The sequence below is a fragment of the Mustelus asterias genome, chromosome 12, assembly GCF_964213995.1.
Source record: "Mustelus asterias chromosome 12, sMusAst1.hap1.1, whole genome shotgun sequence".
Classification (NCBI taxonomy): Eukaryota; Metazoa; Chordata; class Chondrichthyes; order Carcharhiniformes; family Triakidae; genus Mustelus; species Mustelus asterias.
Window position 1 is genome coordinate 84572733 of NC_135812.1, and position 21147 is coordinate 84593879.

General features: G+C 42.2%; 1 protein-coding gene across 3 annotated transcripts in view; it reads left to right on the plus strand.

Moving 5' to 3' along the window:
* The window catches only part of rbfox3a (RNA binding fox-1 homolog 3a), a 166176-nt gene that overhangs the window by 22088 nt on the left and 122941 nt on the right, over window positions 1-21147 (plus strand). For 2 of the 3 annotated variants that reach the window (XM_078225539.1, XM_078225540.1), the window contains exon 2: window positions 16055-16195. In XM_078225539.1, coding sequence (XP_078081665.1) covers window positions 16055-16195 — 141 coding nt within the window. The remainder of the gene's footprint in view (window positions 1-16054; window positions 16196-21147) is intronic. The other variant, XM_078225541.1, reaches the window with a different exon arrangement.

A 21147-nucleotide genomic window follows, 5' to 3' on the forward strand; every position in this document is an offset into this window, starting at 1 on the left:
CAGTCAAGTGGATAGAGCTGTGAAGAAGGCCTATAGTGTGTTAGCTTTTATTAACAGGGGGTTGGAGTTTAAGAGCCGTGGGGTTATGCTGCAACTGTACAGGACCTTGGTGAGACCACATTTGGAATATTGTGTGCAGTTCTGGTCACCTCACTATAAGAAGGATGTGGAAGCGCTGGAAAGAGTGCAGAGGAGATTTACCAGGATGCTGCCTGGTTTGGAGGGTAGGTCATATGAGGAAAGGTTGAGGGAGCTAGGGCTGTTCTCTCTGGAGCGGAGGAGGCTGAGGGGAGACTTAATAGAGGTGTATAAAATGATGAAGGGGATAGATAGAGTGAACGTTCAAAGACTATTTCCTCGGGTGGATGGAGCTTTTACAAGGGGGCATAACTATAGGGTTCGTGGTGGGAGATACAGGACGGATATCAGAGGTAGGTTCTTTACGCAGAGAGTGGTTGGGGTGTGGAATGGACTGCCTGCAGTGATAGTGGAGTCAGACACTTTAGAAACATTTAAGCGGTTATTGGATAGGCACATGGAGCACACCAGGATGATAGGGAGTGGGATAGCTTGATCTTGGTTTCAGATAAAGCTCGGCACAACATCGTGGGCCGAAGGGCCTGTTCTGTGCTGTACTGTTCTATGTTCTATGTTCTATAACTCTGTTTTCAATTTGCTCCCGCTTATCCTAAGACTGTGACCTCTCGCCCTAACTTGCCAGATTGTCTACTACTCCATCCCAGCTGAAATGGTGAGGACTGGCAGTGTGGGAGTCTCTACTTCTGTGGTTGCTCAGCCAACAGATCACCTGCCTTTAAAAAGAAATGGAGGACAATTATGGCCTGCAAAGCATACAAGAACCGAGATGAGGAGGAATTTCTTCAGCCAGAGGCTGGTGAATCTGTGGAATTCATTGCCACAGAAGACTGTGGAGGCCAGTTCATTGAGTGTATTTAAGACAGAGATGGAAAGGTTCTTGATTGGTAAGGGGATCAAAGGTTACGGGGAAAAGGCAGGAGAATGGAGTTGAGAATGATATCAGCCATGACTGGATGCAGAGCGGATTTGATGGGCCAAATGGCCTACTTCTCCTATATCTTATGGTCTTATGGTCTAAGTTGAATGTTCTGGTTGTTTGTTGGTGCTTTTTATTAAATTAAATGAACAATGCAAATACTGCAGCAATATGATAATTAAAATAACAAATCAGTGGGTAGCATTCTTTTCACTTGGTAAGAAGGTTGTGCGCTTGAATCATAATTTGAACATGTAACCTAGGCTGACGCTCCCTACAATATAATACTGTGGGAGTGCTGCTTTGTCAAAGGTGGCTTCTTTCAACTGCAATACTAGTTAAAGCCCTGTTCTGGTGATTCAGCTGTATGTTAAAGCTCACAATTAGAAGAAGAGAATGGGGTTTCTAGGCATCCGAGACAACATGGATCCCTCGACCTATTCACCAGTGTTATAATCCCTGTAGAGATTGACAACCTTCTTTAAAAATCTGAATTTTCAGTGACCTACTCAAAAGATCACATGACCAGATTTCAAGTTTTAAGACTTCAATGAAACAAACTAAAAATATAATCGATTAATAACTATTCAGATAACTTATACTTTAAACAACAGAAAAATGTCCTCATTTAACTACTAAAACGACCAAACTCCCGCGATAGTTATACTTTACGCTCTTCCTTAAGTGCAGACTTAATTCGCCAGGAACCAGTCCAAAGCTACTCTCAGTGCCCAATTGCTTGCTTCCTTTTTCCTTTTCCAATGATAACTTCTAAACCCCAAAACGACTGTCACGATGAGGAAAGAGTTTGAGATGCTTCCTTCTCGCCTAGTGAGGCAAATCTTCCAGTCACATTTACATCCTCATGGACTCAACCTCTTCAATCAGAGTGCCCAACGCCCACCCACATTTTGTGTGGTGACTGACAAGGCCAGCATTGTCTCTGCTTAAGGAGCAGGACAATCTATCTCTATCTTTCTGCTCCCTCTCCCAGATTTTTGCTGAGCCATAATATTGAAACAGTTACAGCCAATGCTCAATCATAAAATATAGCCATGGATGAGGTACTAAGAGATGAGTGGCATTCATGGAACTGTACCCCTATCTAGAATCAGGGCCATGAGGGGAAAATAAAGAGAAACTGGTAGGATGACCAAAAGAAAAAATGCATAGATGGAACTTGAAAATTAATCCTCTTCACTAAAAAGAATGCTGCAGGTGCAGGACTCAGTAATGCTAAGCAGACAAGCTAAAGGCATTTATCTTATCTCAGCTTAGCAACCAGTTGGAACTACTCTGAACTATCTAACTTTAAAGTCTTCTCCCCAGTCCAAGTTTGTAATTGCCTTGGCCAGACTTAAGGTTGCTGTCATTTCCCACAGACGGATTTGGAAAATAGTCTATGTACCGACTCTGTTAGAGAGTAAATGGCTTAACCACAGGTGCCGTGATAATTAGTGCAAAGCAAAACCTTCAGCTATTGAGGTACAATAGTCCCTTAGATCCCAATGCCAAAGGATTGTCTAGCTTTGAATTTTATCTGAATAAACATCATCAGGTATGTAAATCAGGAACTTGTTTCTGATGACCGATGAGAATCTAGATGAATATCTTTTAACGCTGTGGCACTTATCTATCTTAACTTGAAATGAAGGTAGTGCAAGGAAGGCCCATAGCCATTTCTCTGCATGGCAAGTTCATGATCTCCTTCATGCCACCAAGTCCTGATATTAAGCCGAAGCCAAATTAACCCCTTCAAAAAGAGAAGAGGTGGTGAGTTATCCTTGTTTGCCTTTAGTGGCTGTTTCAAGAATAGCGCTGTCGGAGACTTTGGAATGGAGTCTCCGATCAGAAATGTGGTGCATGGAGTAGCTCAAACAAGCTCAAGCATCTGTTCGACTCAAGGCAACATCTTATTCATATCGAAACACAAAGGTCATTGAATAAACGTCTCTTTGAAGTTACCATCAATGTCACAGAGTTCTGTCGATTTCAACTCCTGTCCTAAAAAAATACTTGGGACCTGCCACGCACACACCAATGCCTCACTGCTTGTTTCTTTTATCCATGGTTCAACTTTTTGGCTCCGTGGTACAAAGACAGATGTGTGTCTGACATTCCAAAGAACAAATCCAGAGTCCAGTTTATGGGTGACCAGCTCACCAACAGGCACACAATTATTGTGTCAATTCCAGGCTACACATTCTCATTAACATGCAAATTAGATTCAGCAGGAATAAGAGGTAACTCTCTATAGGGCATATTTATTTAATGTAAAAAAGAGCAACATTTATTTAACCATTACCATTGTGGAAATCCTGCTGGTATTTAACCTTCCGATGTGTTGGGTATTTTTTGGTGCTTCCAACATTGCTATTTCTTTAGCAAGCGACTCAGGATTTCCACAATGGTAATCTTGGCAGAAAGAAGTAGAGGGCCGCGAAATGGGAATTCCATTGAGAATGGGTGCAAAGTGGGCAGCTGCATGCAATGTGTGGCTGAATGCAGAGGCCCAAGGTTCATCTACAAGATACCAGAAAGCTGCGCTTCTGCTCCACCCGCCTCCGGTTTAAACAAAGAAACAGAAGCAATGAAAAATATCGGTTCTCTGCTGGAACCTCATGACATTGGCGTAGGCCCCTTAAAGTTTTTGCAGATGTTGACACCTGGTCCTAAAAGAGCCATTAGGTTCCTGGTGAGTATATTCAAAAGCCCAATTAATGCCTGTTTCAGGTCCCCAGGTGTTTTTGTGGGTGGGAGAGGAAATTGGAGCCAGAGATCATGCCTAGAATACGCCAACTCCCAAGAACCAATTTCTCCCCCAACCAGATTTCGAGATGTGAATGATTCATTGCGAACATAATCCATCTGTTCAAAACACCTGGACTTTGGGTGGAAAAACGGGGTAGTTCTGGTTGTAAGTCAGTCACACCGAAGTAAGTTCTAAAATATGTGCTAAATCCCAGCGTAAGTGATGTGGAATCTGCTACCACAAGGAGCCGTTGAGGCAATTAGTGAAGATTATTTAAGGGGAAGCTATATTGACGCATGAGGGAGAAAGAAATAGTTGGGTCTTTTGATTGGGTGAGATTAATTAATGTGGGAGGAGGCTTACCGGAAACATAAACTGCGGCATTGGCTTATTTAGTCAAATGGCTTGCTTCTATACTGTAAATTCTATGAAGGAGGTGCTGACAGAACTCTTGCCTCTCCTGCTGCCTCTACAAAGTATGCATATCGACAACCATATATTTTAACCACAACTATTGTGTGTTGGTACCTTTAAGCAACCCCATCCTTACACAGGTCTCTCGTGGCTGGTCCACCGAAATGTAATGTACTCATTCAAGTCATAATTGAGGAATGATCACTGATGGCTTACGATAGTCACTTATTCAGGCCATGTTTGAAAGAATCTCATGCTCTATTTGGGGGGTCTGACAGTCCCTCCCACTGGACTGTTTTTGAGTGATGATCATCATTTCCCAGGGTCTCCAATGGCACACCCAATACGCAGACCTTATGTGCTGCTCCACTTGTTTTGCAAAAGATAATTCCCGAATTGTTTAATTAAACTGATAATCTACAGATAATATGGGCTCTTGTGTTTGTCGAAACTGCCAGATGTTCTGCCATGTGTTTCTGAGAATGCCACTGGGCTGGAAAGAACAGATCAGTGGAGAAACAGAGCAAAAGCTCACTCTGTCATTGAACATAGCATTGTTCATTTTAACTAACCTTGTATTGAAATGATTATTTATAGTGGCGAGGCATTGTTTTCACTGAGTTGAATACATACATTATTATCCATTCTCTTACCTTTGGTGACTATATTCCTTACCCACCTCTGTGGTCCCATAGGATGGATATACTCCACTGCAACTGACTACTCTTATTAAATCAATTTAAGGAAATCAATAAATACTAGTAGATCTCCCCAGGCATTATTCACAGGTTGGCCAAGATCTGGAGTGCCGTGCCTGATGCTTACAACAGCAGCCTAAATGCAAAAACAATTTGCCCATCACTGCATTATAGTAACTTACCAAAGCAATATTCAAGTATTATCGCCATGAGGCAAAAGTGTTATCTACATTATTGGTACTGAAAATACAAGGGTGGAATTCTCCCAAAAAAATTCTAATTGTCGAATTTGTGTGAAAACTGGAGTAATTCACGCTGTTTTTTTCAGTGGGAGTTCAGAGAAGAATCTCCCACACTGTGCACTGCAAAGGCCACCAGTGTGAATATCATTACATTTCAGGAGGCAGAGCCTATTCCTGCTGGAGGTGTTGTAATCAGCACACTGAGGGCCACAGCGCATGCGCCAATCTGTCAGTGCCGAGATCGGCGCATGCGCTCTGGCCCCACCCTGATGCCCTCCCGATTGCCAGCCAGCTCGATCATTCCCAGGCCCCCATCCCCACTCCGGCTGACCCCTCAGCCCACCCCGATTGCTGGCCTTCCTCCTTCCCCCACCAATCCCAACTGCAGAGTGGCAGCGGGACCCCCTCACCCCCACCAATCGCCCACTAGGCCCTGCTCCCATCGCCCCCGTCCCCCGATAGGCCCCACACTATGCCCGATGAGCAGTGCCAAGGTGCCCTCTGGGCATTGGCACTTTGCCCCTTGGGCAGTGCCAGGGGACACAGGCTGGCACTGCCAGAGTGCCAATGCCCAGGGGGCACCATCCCCCCCCCCCCGCTGTCCAACCCCCTGGGGGGCCCTGATTGCCCCCCCCTTCATTCCAGTGGGATTGAGCTACTAGTTCTCTGAAACTGGGGAGCTACTGTAATCCCCGCTGGAGTGAAATACTCTGGTGGGTTGGTTGGCGCTAGCGGGTCCGGAGACTTCAGTCCTGGGCTCACTAATCACATTCAAATAATATTGAAATGACCATTTAAATAGTCTGTGCGTCTCCCCACTGATTTCTGGGGTGAAGCAGATCCCGCCGGAAATCTGGCGCTGGGAGATGCAAGGGGAGCGCGAATGCTCACGCAAACCCTGTGAATCAGCTGACGCGGGATTTCCCCGGCCCGCTGCGCTAAGAGAATTGCGACCCAAGTCTTACAGATGGGTAACTCGTATTCCAATGTTCTAGCACTTCCTAAAAATGGTATATTTTCCATTTCTCCACCAACATTCGTTCGGATAAATTCAACAATTGCTTCATAGCAGGAAGCTGAACACAGAAATCTGAGAATCAGAGATCCAGTGTTGCAACTCTGTTTGATTCATGTTTCCTTCATGTGGAGCTCCCCAATGGGACTGCCGGCTTGTTGAATTTGCCCTCTTGTTGTTAGTAATTTACATTCTAAAATATATATTTTGTCCTACCTCCCAGAGTGGATTTGATGTGTTTGATTAAGATGTAACCACATCACTTACTTTTCCCTTTGTCCCCAAACCCATTCTTCTTTGTCATTCAAATTTCGGAAGATGATTTTTTTTCTGCCCCACGTCCCATCGAGGATTTGTAGTCCTCACAGGTGGAAAGTTTTAGCTGCTGTCTAATCTTCAATGGCATCACTCATTGTTTGTGATCCTTCCACGTCATGGCCTTCGAATGTGAATTGTCATGGTGCACTCTGGGTAGTTTGCTTCCAATGGGAGAGAATGGAAGTGAAACTCCCATAATGCATCTCGCTGGCACATATAAAATCTGTTTACGAAAACTGGAACCCCCTGCCCAGTTCAAGAATCCTATTCTGCCTGTTGTCATGTGATGTGACCTTTGTGGGTTCTGTGGGATGCTTTGTTGAGAATGGACTTTACTTTGCCGCCTCTTTGTTGTGCGCTCCTGGGCAGAAGAAGAATAATATTTAGAATGTAGCCACACCCCTCAAAACAGAGCTTATATGCCAGATCGATTATTCTACACGAATGTTTGTTTTTATTCGTTCATGGAATGTAAGCGTCACTGGCAAGGCCAGCATTAGTTGCCCATTCATAAGTGTCCTTAAGAGGTGACTTCATGAACCATTGCTGTCAGTGCTGTTCGGGAAGAGATTCCAGGATTTTAACCCCATGATAGTGAAGGAACAGCAACATAGTTCTCAGTTTTGGGGAACTTTCAGGTGATGGCATTCCCATGCCGCTGCTGCTCTTGGTGGTAGAGGTTACAGGTTCAGAAGGTGATGTAGAGGGAAGCTTGCTGTGGTGCATCTTGCAGATGGCACACACTGCTGCCACTGTATGTCAGTGTTGTAGGGTGTGAATGTTTAAGGTGGTGGATAGGGTGCCAATCAAGTGGGCTGCTTTGTTCTGGATGGCGTTGAGTATTGTTGGAGTAGCACAAACCCAGGCAAGTAGAGAGAATTCCATCACACTCCTAACTTGTACCTTGAAAATGGTGTACAGGTTTTGAGTAAAGGTTGTGGTGGTGGGTGCGGGTGCGCGGGGCGTGGTGGTGAGTTACCACAAAACTCTGAGCCTCTGACTTGCCCATGTAGCCACAGTATTTATATAGTTGGCTCAGTTAAATTTCTGGTCGATGGTAAACCCCAGGATGTTGATAGTGGGGGTTTCAGCTAGATTCTCTCGTTGATCATTCGCTGCATTTGTATGGCTGAGAGCTAAAGTGTTAAACCAAGAAAGAAGGCTAATATTATTGAGATGAGTTTGGGGAAAGTCTCCAATTTCTTCCTCCGGAAATACTCCCATAACCTCCAGAGCTTTCTTGGTCTGAACTCGAGTGTTGCAGGGATCAGGCAAAAACTCCCTGGCTAAGAGAATATGAGACATGTACCTCACCCAGGTAATCAGACTTGCAGCCATTTTATATATAAGACAACTGTATTGGCAGATCAGCAATATAGAGTGTCTGCTAAAACAATGGTTCTCAAATTGCGATCTGTGGATTCCTGTTGATCGAGACAGATGTGAAGGTACGAGTCAGAAGCAGATGCTGCAAATGAGCTCGTCGACCCAACTAGCAGGAGAGAGTGAATGGAGGAATGCTGAGAGTAGCATGAATTACCTGTTTTCTGGGAAGCGTTCGAAAAGAACACTCTATCCATGCGGAACCCTCATATTTAAGCACCACATAATATTACAACTTAGATGGAAGAATGCATCTGATTATTAATATTCAAAAAGAATCATTCAAAATGAAAACACTTTGGGAATTGCTCAAACATGGACATTGCTGGCCATTTGCAATGTAGATGAGTGGTAGTTACCAGATTCTCTCCCTGTGATGAGATACCAAGCCTACAGTAATGCAATTCTTAAGCATGATCAGATAAATAGCAAAATGTGAGTCAGTTACCTTGTCAACTTTTAAGAAACCAGCAACATTTTTTGCTTACTTACTCAAAGGATTGGCACACACGTGGGTTCCGTTCAGCTAATTTGCTGTTCTTCACGAGCAATCGCACGCAGCTGAAAAAGAGGACATTTTTCTCGACAGGTTCTCCAAAGCTTCACCTGCAGTGAAGCCATTTTGCTTCATCACCTTGTATCCACCATTTCCCATTTCTAAAAGCAGATCTCTAAGAAGCAGCACAAAGAAACTTTTCAAGTTAATTATGGATCAGGAAGTCTATTCCAGAATTTTTGCCTCTGTCATGCTATCTGCAAGTCCATCTCACGCATTGAACATTCTTACTGCAATTCCACAGAGAATTTTTTCAGTCCCATCTTTACCTTTTATTAGATTGTATCTGTTTCCCCTGTCATTTCCTTGCAGTTCAACTTTTTGGGTTTCACCTTTTCTATAGCCACGACTATCTTGCACACATCTATACAATTACAAAATAGATTGGGGCTTGTGCCAAACTCCCACCATTTACAGCAGTTGCCTGCTTGCCTTGAAAGGAGTTCACCCCTTGCATGGCAAAATGTGACTCGGGCAGGGTGGGGATGTTCCTGCATTGAATTTTCCCACTGTTCAGTGTCCAGTAATGTTTTAGAAGAGCCATAGAAACACAGAAAATAGAAGCTGGATGGGCCATTCAACCTTCAAGCCTGCTCTGCCATTTATTGTGATCATGGCTGATCATCAAATTCAATATTCTGATCCTGCCCTGCCCCCATATCCCTCGATCCCTTTAGCCCCAAGAGCTATATCTAATTTCTTCTTGAAATCACATAATGTTTTGGCCTCAACTACATTTTCTGATCGTGAATTTCACATATTTACCACTCTCCGGATGAAGAAACTTCTCCTCACCTCAGGCCTAAAATGTTTACCCCTTATCCTCAAACAGGCTGGGATAACAAGGGCATCGAGATAAATCATCTTTCATGAGGGCAAACTAGACCTCACCATTCGGGCCTAAGTCAGACAAGCAGCTTGAACCACTGAAGACCAGGAAATATATCATTTTGTAGTTGGTCTTCTCACTGGGAATCCTAGGAAATGTGGACAATGTCATTCTGGTCAACACAGACAGGTTAATTAATATATATCAAAATGGCATGCTTGCCTCGATACCCTCAGTGCAGTCAGCACTGGAGGCACCAAGATCCCAATGGAACCACCATAAAACCCACGGAATTTTAAGGCCCACCTGAGGTAACGGATATCTCTGCAGCTTGAAAAACCCAGGTTCCTTCTGTATTTCAACACAATTAAAGTTTTTCTTATCCCAGAGATCAGCATTTAAGTCCTCATTGCATTGTTTCCAGTGCTTGAATGTGTCCCTTGTTCCTCAGTTACCCTGGCATTGCAATATCACGTAAAAGAACTCCAGGTGTATTATATCATTATGTCAGCTCACAGCACCCAAAGAGCTGCAGTACTACACTGAGACAGCACTATTGACCCTGATAATCTTTCACCTCAATGTATTCACTTACCTCCTAATAGGCAGACTTTGATTTATGTTTCAGCACTTTGACCCTGACTTTACTAATTCTCCACTTTCCCTTCTCATTATGCACATTTTCAAGTCAATTTTGGCTATTTATTTTGACCACGTTGCCCTTGACATGTAATTGTTTTCCTGGTATTTATATTTTCCCTGCTGTTGTCTGTACAGTGGGTTCCAGCACTATCCTTCTGTCCAGCCTGCTTAGGATAATGATATAGCCTTTATTTATTGCAACCCTTTCACTTTGAAAGAGGTTGAAGCAGTTTCCAATAAAGTGTAAAAAGAGCTAAATAGGCAGAGATTAACGATACTGCCACAATAGTAATTAGAAGTGTTAAAATTAGATCAGCCTGCACTATCGAAGTTTTGTAAGTGGTGAAATGTCGGAGCTTGTTCAGCGTTGTGCAATTGCAGCATCTGCTGTATGTTGTCCTGCTGTGCCGGGTTAGACGGTTAGTTGATTTTCACTCAGTACTTGCTGGAATGGTTTTCCACATCTAGTTACCCATTCTTCCATTTAACTTGAATTAACTGCAAAATGAAGCTACAATTGCCAGAAGGTTAAAATGCAAACTATTGAAATATACATTTGCAAACCTAAGTCAATGCTACTAATTACGTGTTTCAAATGCCTTGGATAATTCTCCTTGAAATTCACACTTGCACACAGCACCTGAAATTTCATATGTATTGTCCAACAGTGACCGCAGCGTTCCCAAAAGAGTCCATATTATTTATTTACATTTTTCATTATGTTGCGTGCACTCCAAGATCATTTTTCACTTAAATTGACCTTCCTTCATTACAAATTGAATTGATCTTAAGCTTTCTCAAGTTAGAGCAACAGGGATCCATATTGATTTGAACACACTAATTCTAAATTATTGCAAATTTTACAGAATGACTATCGCATTTAACCCGTGGATCCAACCTCTCAAGGAATTCAAGTTTTCCTGGGCCAGCCATTTATTTGCAGTCGCTAGCTCGTGCATTGAAAGAAAGACTGGATTACAATGATAAAGCTGCTGAGGTGTTAAGAGTATTCCCATTACTAAATTATTAAGCATCGCCTACAAAAATAAAAGCTTAAGACAATTTCCATCCATACTTCTTGCATGATCCTGTGATACTTTCAGACAAGTGCAACTGTCAAGTCTTTAATGCATGTTGACCCAGATTTTGAAGTCAGTGGCAAGTGAGCAACACTCACCATTTAATATGCCTATAGCTGCCTAGGGAAATTCAGTGGGCTTTCGAATGACAATGCATGGTAATTAGAGACCCATTTTCATGTGGCACCCTCTATAGTAGATCTGGGACTTCTGCGAACAAGAAACAGATTATCTTGAAATAAGTCAGCAGAGGCCGGTGTCCCTTCACCAGATTCCCTTTTATTTACAAGCTCTATTATAGTTCATAGAGCGCTACAGGTTCTGTGTCAGCATCCGGAGTGCCAGGAGCCCTGAAACCCCCAGTTATGCATACAGAAATGTCTCCCTGATTGGGCAGGCAATAATAAGTTCAATCGGGAGTTCATATTCCAAGAGGCCAACCTCAATGGCCTCAAGGAAGTCATTACAATCTCTTCACCCTATCAAATTGAAGAATGCTCATTAAATCACACACAGCCTAAACCTAGAAGTGTAAGTTAGAATATTTAATTAAATGTAAACTCATGCACAAAAAGCAAAATAAAGGAAGGGGAAGAAAGAGAGGAAGGTAAAAAGGAAATGTGAAGAATCCCATTTTTAAAATTGGCAGTTATAATTAAAATCTGAAGGAATGAGACTACACATTTGTAAAAGTTTATTTTCAGTGCCAGCAAGGTTTCTTGGTGATATTAAGACTTCGCTTACACTTGAATGGACAAGCCATAGCTTTCATTGGTGCATTTACTGGATTAGAACAAAAAATTCACACCATTCAATGTGTTTATTGGCGAATATCTTGGGTAACAGTATAGCCATGCCTCAGATATTGGCCGGAATTCTCCGGTCGTCCACGCCGGCAGGTTTCTCCAGTCCTGCCGACAGCACACCCCCACCTGCAGGTTTCCTACCAGTATGGGGTGATGTCAGTGGGAATTCCCATTGACAGTGGCGGGACCAGAGAATCCCACTGCTAGCAAACAGTGCGCACCTCCCTCCAATGGGAAACATGTGGCTGGAAGGCCAGGGAATCTCACCCATTGTCTTTACCTAATGGTTCTTACTATGACCAAACATTTGTTTTTGTCTTTTTCCTCCTCAAAGTAAACAAGACTTGAATAGTTTGTGCTGTCCTTTTGCCCAATCTGGCATCTTAAGCATCCCATACATCTCATCCAAAAGTGTGACTTATAATTCCACGTGTGGAAGCATATCATTATTTAGAACGTAGTTCAAGTGCATTTTAATTAACTTCCCTCTCTGCTACTGTTTTTTTGTTGACCAACAGAAAACTATTACCACCATTTAAACACAGTGGTAAACTGAGAATCCACACCCATGGTGACTGAGAGAGATGTTATACCTCACTGTTGATCCAGCAGAAGGAACTCTTCAGTTTTGAGAAATAAAATGAAACAAAACTTACTCCAACTTACAAATCAAAGAAAAAGGTTTAATAAAGAAACATAATTACTCCAACACTTGAGGCCTCACCCTGGGCCATTCCAAGCCATCTAACAATTCCCAGCAGATTCTTATTTATACTGAGTCAGCTGGTCAGCTGATCATCACATCATTTTGTCATTGGTTACATAGTTCATTGGGTCAGCTGACCCATACAACTTCTTACCATTGGTCACACTACAACAGATCCAATGTTATCATCGGTTACCTTCTAACACTCGCATTGCATTCTCTTCATTTTGGTGGGAAACTTTGGATGGTTTTACTTTCTCTCGGCTGTTATTGCCCTGCTCAGGTCCAAACCTCTAACAATTGCAGAGGTAAAATAAAATCACGCAAATCCTTGAGCAGTTTGTTACTCGAATTTTCAATAGCGTGAGGGAGTGTAACCTACCCAAAGGCAGTCAGGACCAGTGCAACAAGGATATTTTATTTGCAGAGTGCGTTCAAGCAATTGTCTGCAAAGTACCAGAATTGATAACATAGAACATTTAAAAAGTGAAGGAAATAAATTAAACTCAAATAATCTAGGGGAATCAGTACCTGCTGGGAGTGCTTCCACTGCTAGACACCTCTGCAGAGAGTTATCTGTTGCCTATAATTGTTATAAATTTCACAGCTGTCTGACACAGCAATGACAGGCTAAGAATTGTTTAATGCAAGAAAGCTTTTTAAAGAGCACCTCTTCTATATTGACAAAGGCAATTTCATTAATATTCTTATTTTCTAGGGAATGTAATGTTTTTGTTATTGATCTATCACAATTACTATGATTGTCATGAGCTATTATTAGCAGAACAAGGAAGATCAGATTCATATTGGGCTTATACATGTTACAGTATCACAACATCCTTACACTGTCATCCTGTATGTGATACACATATGCATGCAGACACACACACGCATGCACGTACACGCATGCAGACATACAGACACACACACGTATACATGCATGCACACACACACACCAACTGCAATGTAACAAAATTTTAATAAAAGCCTAAAACAATTTTATCAATTAGCAAGTGTGCAGTTTCAACCGAACCTCACACCATGTCGAATAATGATCCCAGGAATGAAAGGCTTGACATATGAGGAGTGTTTGAGGAATCTGGGTCTATACTCAATGGAGTTTTGAAGGATGAGGTGGGATCTTATTGAAACTTACAGAATATTGAAGGGCCTGAATAGAGTGGACATGGAGAAGACGTAGTAGAAAATAGATCCGAGGTCACAGCCTCAGAGTAAAGAGACGACCCTTTAGAACTGAGATGAGGAGGAATTTCTTCAGCCAGTAGGTGGTGAATCTGTGGAATTCATTGTCACAGAAGGCTGCGGAGGCCAAGTCTTTGAGTGTATTTAAGACAGAGACGGATAGGTTCTTGATTGGGAAGGGGATCAAATGTTACAGGGAAAAGACTGGAGAGTGGGGCTGAGAAACATATCAGCCATGATTGAATGGTGGAGCAGACTTGATGGGCTGAATGGTCTAATTGTGCTGCTGTATCTAATGGTTTTAAGTGCAACATTAGAAGTTTTATTTTCATTAAACTTACAGTGCAAGTCAAGGGGTTCTTGTGAATCACACAAAAACTCCACTTTGTTGAACTAATAATGGAAGACTGTGCAGGCATTCTGGAATACAAGGTACAAGATCAAGTATCTCATCAACCACTTTATCCTCAGTGCCCGAGCACATGAACTGCACTGTTAACAATCGAGCTCAGTTTCTGTGAATGTTTGAGCCAAAACCTTATTCGTCTGATCTTTAGCAAACTGGAAGCCAACCGATTCTGCCCCACCATAAACTTTCCCTTGTTTCTAACATGCTGGAGAGTATGGGTAGTTGACGTCCCATCACATGTCACAACTTCATGAGATAAATCTCAAAAGAGCTCAAATATCCAACAGCAAACCGAGTGTGTCTTCAGACTTACTGAATTAGGAAATGGTAAAGAGAATAAAGCCGGAAGCATTGCTTGCAGGGCAGATCATTTGGCAGGAAAAGTGGTCAGGTGTTAAGGCACAAGTTTTGATCAAAATCAAATTAACTATAAATTAAGTATATTTAAATAAATTGACAACCTAATAATTAATACAACTGTGCATGGTCAGTATACTGACAGCAAGGGCTTGGGCACTCCTGAAGTCTAGATAAAAAAAACACAGTGCTTTCTATTTCACGCAGCCTGTTGACATAGGTTTTGGGGTTATCATTATAGGATTTGTGCTGCATCACTAATTCTAAACCTGTCATTGTCACAGTACTGTAAGTTCGCAGTTTGAATGAGAACTCCAAGTTGTTCTAATGTCTTTGATGTGGAGCTATGAATACAATGCTTTTTTTAATAAAGGATTAAGTTGAAGGAATTTAAATGCAGTGAATAGGTTTTTATCAATAAAAGTTAAAAGAAACAGTGAAGTCATCAATAGATACTTAGAACTTTATTTCATCTTGCCATTGGACCCCGAGGTATACACATGGTGGATCTTGGATGAGTTGGTATGGTGTAAGAACAAAAGGTGATGGGTGATAGGTGGGGGTGCATTGCTTGGCAAGAATCGGCACTAATTTGGCATTGGGTCCAGAAAGGGCCAAAGAGTGGGTGGGGGGCATGAGGTGGCATGAGTTAGCATGGATGGGGTATGGAGGGCTGGCAAGGTATGAGGGCTAAAGAGCTGGTTTTCATTTTGTTGTTTGTTTACAGCTGAGACGAAGTGCCACTGCACAGAGATGGGTTGCACTTTCTCTTGAGTTGGGAATTTTTGAGTGTCTTGTGTTATATCATCTCCCCCGCCAGCCATGCCACCCCTTCCTTCCCCCACCCCCACTGGTTAATTTGATTTTGCTATTGGCCAAAATGTGATTGGGGAAGAGCATGGCAGCGTGAATCCTGGTCAGATGGTGAAACTGGCAGTAACCAAACATGGTCGTCAGCTAAAACTGCATTCATATTAGCATCATCACATTGTTCTGGAGGACATAGCTATTGCACAATTTCCTCTTTTGTGAGGAAATGTTTTTAACCAAAAAGATGGACTCAGAACCGAATGAAAATATCACCTATTAGAATTGCAAATGTGACGATTGTTGAAAACCCATCTTCAGACCGCACTGAGAATTTGTTAGATCCTCTCACTAATTAGTTTGCCATGATCACAAAATAAGTCACATGGTTTTGCAACCTATTTGAAAACGGAGCAATTAGTTTCAATGTAATCACAGTGAGTGTAAAGGACCAATTTGCATGTTTGCACATAGGCCCTTTCCTAAAGAACACTATTTTCATATCTGAGTTTGGTTAGCAAGTGATATATCAATACTCAAATTGTCCTTTGTTGTTTTCCCCTGGGTAGTACAGAACAATGCACGTTCCAACACTAAGTAGATTGTATTCCAAAAGAGAGTAGGAGAAGGAAAGGGACCGTGACTAATGGGGAAGGCATGCAAATGTGGCTTGTTCAATTTGACAGGCAATTTGGATTGAAAATGGCTATTCTGGGAATGAGAATGCCTCACCTGACCGAAACTTCACGTTTGTGTCATGGCTGGCATGCTTTGTATTTTGCTTGCCTGTTGTTTTATCTTTTCCCTTTTGCTGTTCCTCCAGCAGACAGATGAAGCCGCACAGACAGATTCGTCACAGCCGCTACAGTCATCAGAGACCACAGAGAAACAGCAGCCCAAAAGGTTACATGTCTCCAACATTCCCTTCCGATTCAGAGACCCTGACCTGCGACAAATGTTTGGGGTAGGTGCATAGCCTTTAATCATAGACGAAGCGAGGATCCTGCCTTACCTCAGACATCCTGACATGTATATTCACACTTGTTCAGCATTCTATCATCGGGTGCATTGGAACAAGACAGCACAATCTTTATTGATTGAATGGTTTACAGATTGGGTGATTGATTGCAATTTTACAGGAGAGAAAGATGGTAGTAATTCATTGTGGCAGTGTCAGCACACTTCAAAATGGACTTTAATTAGGGACTTCTCACTTAAATCCAACATTTCCAATCAAGGACTTCAAATAAACTGCATTCTTCAATTTGACAATTCTGCTAACAATCTGTTGAATTAGTGTATATGTTAAAAACTTGGCTTTTTAAAAAAATTGATGCAGACTCGAACACCCACTATCTACCAGAGCACCTTCAGCTGTATGAGGTTAAGACAGGGACAGCAGTGTACCCAGACCCTGTCTCTGAGGCAGCGTTTAGTTACAAGGCATTGGTTTCATGACAGTGATAATAGTTGATTGAAGCAGAGAACAGATGCATTCTTTCTGGAAGGGGTTTGATGATGTAATCCTTTATATATAAAATAGAAATGACATGATGTGTTTAAAATCCAGCAAAATCAAACAGGATGACTGTACATGAGTATCATTTTTTTAAATAAATGAACAGGGCATACAGTTCATTTGAATTAAATGCTCTAAATCTCTAATTAAATGATTCTTCCAGAGAATTAAAATTAGGTCACAGTATCACATGACCATGTCTTTATATGATGAGTGCATTCAGTGTGATTGTAGACTTTCTCTTGCTACAAGTCAGCAGACCTTCAGCTGAGGACACGACATTTTTGATTCTTCACGTGAACTCCTCATAGTAGCTTACCTCTTCCAGAGGTCAGATGGCTGCCAACTGCACTAAATTATTTATGAACTTAAAGCCAGACTTAGTGTTCATCTGTTGCCAATGGAACCTAATAACAACATATTATATTGAATCTGGAGATTTTGAGATATCTTTTTCTCTGAGTTTTAATTTGAATTTTTAAAAAAGACTGGTAGACTGTCGTACCCAACTTTCTTTCCCATTATTATCATAGAATCCTTACAGTGCAGAAGGAGGCCATTCGGCCTATCGAGTCTGCACCGACAACAATCCCAACGAGGCCCAATCCCTATAACCCCACATATTTAACCCGCTAATCCCTCTCACCTATGTATCCTGGGACACTAAGGGGAAATTTAGCACGGCCAATCAATCTAACCCGCATATCTTTGGACTGCGGGAGGAAACCGGAGCACCCGGAAGAAACCCACACAGACACGGGGAGAATGTGCAAACTCCACACAGACAGTGACCCAATTCGAATCAAACCCAGGTCCCGGGAGCTGTGAGGCAGCAGAGCTAACCACTATGCCACTGTGCCTTCGAGTCTTGCCCATAGCCTGGAATGAATACTAGTAAATTAATGAAAAACTAATGTTCTTGTTAGGGCGTCTGAAACCTTTTTAAAGGCATGTGCTGGGAATATTCTGAAGGACTGTGCAGCAGCTGGTATTCCAGGTAAATGATTGGTCACAAAGGATGACAAAGGATCCAATGGCCTGAAGATTCAACTCTGAAAGGAAATGGCTGCAAAGATTGTGGTTGCCTTAGTTACGATCTTCTGAACCTAGATTAGAATCATAGTATCATAGAATCCCTACAGTGCAGAAAAAGGCCATTCAGCCCATCGAGCTGTGATGGCTTCAGTCAGGCAAATGAGGTTGGCCTGCTGGAATATGAATCCCTGATTGAGTCCTCAATAAAAGAATTCCCTGATTGAGTCCTAATTAATAGCCCAATCAGGGAGCCTCTTGTTCCCTATTTAAAGCAGGTGTGCCAGTCTCTCTGCCTGCTGAAGCAGAGCACACACAGAGAGCACTCTGTTGTATAGCATGTCTTGTAAATAAAGGAACTTTTGGTGACGGGACCTTCGCTTCCATGGATTTATTATAGAGCTTTCACTGATCACAATCCCACCAGATTCTGGAAAGGTCCCAGCAGATAGGAAAGCCGCAAATGTAACTCTCCCATTCAAAAAAGGATGGAGACAGGAAGCAGGAAACTGTACGCCAATTTGCCTAACGCCTGTCATTGGGAAAATGCTGGAATCCATTATTAAAATTGTAGCAGCAGGACATTTAAAAAAAACATAATGCAATCAAGCAGAGTGAAATTCTGACCAATTTCTTCGAATCTTTTGAGGATGTAACATGCAGGGTGGATAAAGAGGAACCAGTAGATGTAGTGTATTTGGATTTCTAAAAGTCATTCAGTAAGCCTCTGCATTTCAGCTCACTATACAAGCTCAAGCTGCCAGGATGATATATTAGCATGGATAGAGGATTGGCTAACTAACTGGAAATAGAGTCACGATAAATGGATCATTTTCAGGTCAACAAACTGTAACTAGTGGGATGCAACAAGCATCAGTGTTGGGGCCTCAACTACTTGTAACTTATATTAATGACTAGGATAAAGGAACACGGTAAAGTAGTCAAATTTTCTGAGGAGGCAGTATAGATGGGAAAGTAAGTTGCGAGGAGGACACAAAGTGACTGAAATGAGTTAGATATAGGTTAAGTAAGTAAGCAAAAAAATGGCAGATTGAGTATAATGTGGGAAACTGTGAGGTTATCACTTTGGAAGGAAAAATGAAAAGCAAAAAATATCATGTAACTGGAAAGTGATTACAGAATGCTGTATTACAGAGGGATCTGGATGCCGTAGTATGCAAATCACAAAAGGTTAGCATGCAGGTACAGCAAGTAATTAGGAAGGCAAAATGAATGTTGACCTTCATGGCAAAGGGAATGGAGTATAAAAGAAGGGCTTCGGTGAAACCATACCTAGAGCACTGCATACAGTTTTTGTCTCCTTATTTAAGAAGGGATATAATTGAATTGGAGGCAATTCAGAGAAGGTTGCATAGGTTGTTTCCTGCGATGAAGGAGTAGCCTTATGAGGAAAGGTTGAACAGATTCGGCCTATAGTCATTGGAGTTTAGAGGAATGAGAAGCAATCTTATTGAAACATTTGAATGCTGGATTTTCACTGAGTCAGAATGACTTGGGAGCCCTTTATAAATTGTGGTCAGGATCCAATTCTGAGATTTTTGTGACCCCATTCCCAAGGTTTTTGATTTTCAGGAGTGCCTTTTAAGGATGCACAAACCTGCACCCTGCATTCCTGACTTGGCCGACTCCATTGTGGAGGTAGGCTTGGCCTAGTACTCTCTTATTTTCATGGAGTCAGGTATTCTGCCCCGCATGCCCCTTGTGCCAAGCTGTGGCATTTCCATGCCCATTGACCCACTATACATTGAACCCGATGATAGCAAGAGCATGTGTAAAATATAAAGCTTTAAAAAGTCATTGATTCATAACTTCCCATTCTGAGAAAGAGGAGCAGCAGTTATCCACGGAAAACCATAAGGACAAGATGCACAGCAGATATCTGTGACAAACCAGGAATTGCAACCTGAGAGACCGGTGTGAGACTCTCATTGCCCACCTCTTCTTCAATGAACTCCACCGTTTACCATGGACAGGTTTTCAACATCTGAGCTGATAGTTTTTTGTTTGTTTTTCTTTATTAACATTTTCTGTTCTGTGCACTAGAATAAAGGCAAAGATATGTGTTATAGTGTACAGAGAATGTCTTACAAACGGGATAAGGATGTGTCTGTTAATTCTGACAATAGTAATTTCTAGACTGTAATGTGTGTTTACTTGTGCTTGGCACATTTAACTTGCTTTTCTTGTATTTTCACTGCTTTATGAACATCCTCCCATCCCTTTCCAGGGTGTCCCACTCTCAGAGGCATATTAGCTTAGAAATGGTAGATGAGCACTCTGCCAAAATTGCTGCCGTACAGAATGAATAAAACAAACTACCCTGTATCAGAAACCTCCTGTACCTGCACTGGTGACAGAAAGTGAAATGCCTGATTCACAGGTTTGGGTTGCAGCACTTGTTACCTCAGACCTGCTACTGACAGGAGAAGCAACTGGCCACTCACAATTCTCCCCATGCTGGACTGATATGATCAGGAGACTCCCAATCTGTCTAAGATACATGCCGCCCACATCCCAAGAATGAATGTTGTGTTAAATCTGAGGGGTGATCTTATAAAGGATTTGATCAGATGGGATTTGAAAATATGAATTTGAATGTTACTTAGAATCATAGAATCCGACTGTGCAGAAAGAGATCATTTGGTCTATCGAGTCTGCACCGACCATAATCTCACCCAGGTCCTATCCCCATAACACCATGCATTTACCCTAGCTAGCCCGCCTGACACTAAGGGGCAATTTACCATGGCCAATCCACATAACTCAGATATCTTTGGACTGTGGGAGGAAACCGGAGCACCCAGAGGAAACCCACGCAGCCACAGGGAGAATGTGCAGACTCCACACAGACAGTGACCCAAGCAGGGAACTGAACCCAGGTCCCTAGTGCTATGAGGTAGCAGTGCTAACCACTGTGCCACCGTGCCGCCCCGTGCCGTCCTTCTATGTAATTAAGATAGAGGTTTCAATCTCGTCAAATGTAATTTTAACATGTCAAGAAGTTCTTTGTGACAAGAGTGAATGATTGGCATTTGAAATAGATTTCTCTCTAAAGTCAGAAATTCTGGATGCATTTGAGGAACAATTGGAGTTTGCAAGGGGGGAGGGATTGAGGAAACTTTATGGTGCATCTGGGTGCAAGAACTAATAATCTTCCACATCCATAATTACCTTGTGATATGCCCTTTGGGTATTGTATAGTTAAGGCTTGAGTTATTCAGCAATTGTGCACAGTTAGTGTGCATGGACATGTGAATGTATGATTAACATGGTGCCCAACACTTGGTTTATACAGTCATCTGCGTACCTCTTCAATTTCCTCATTCAACACCTTTTAAATCCCA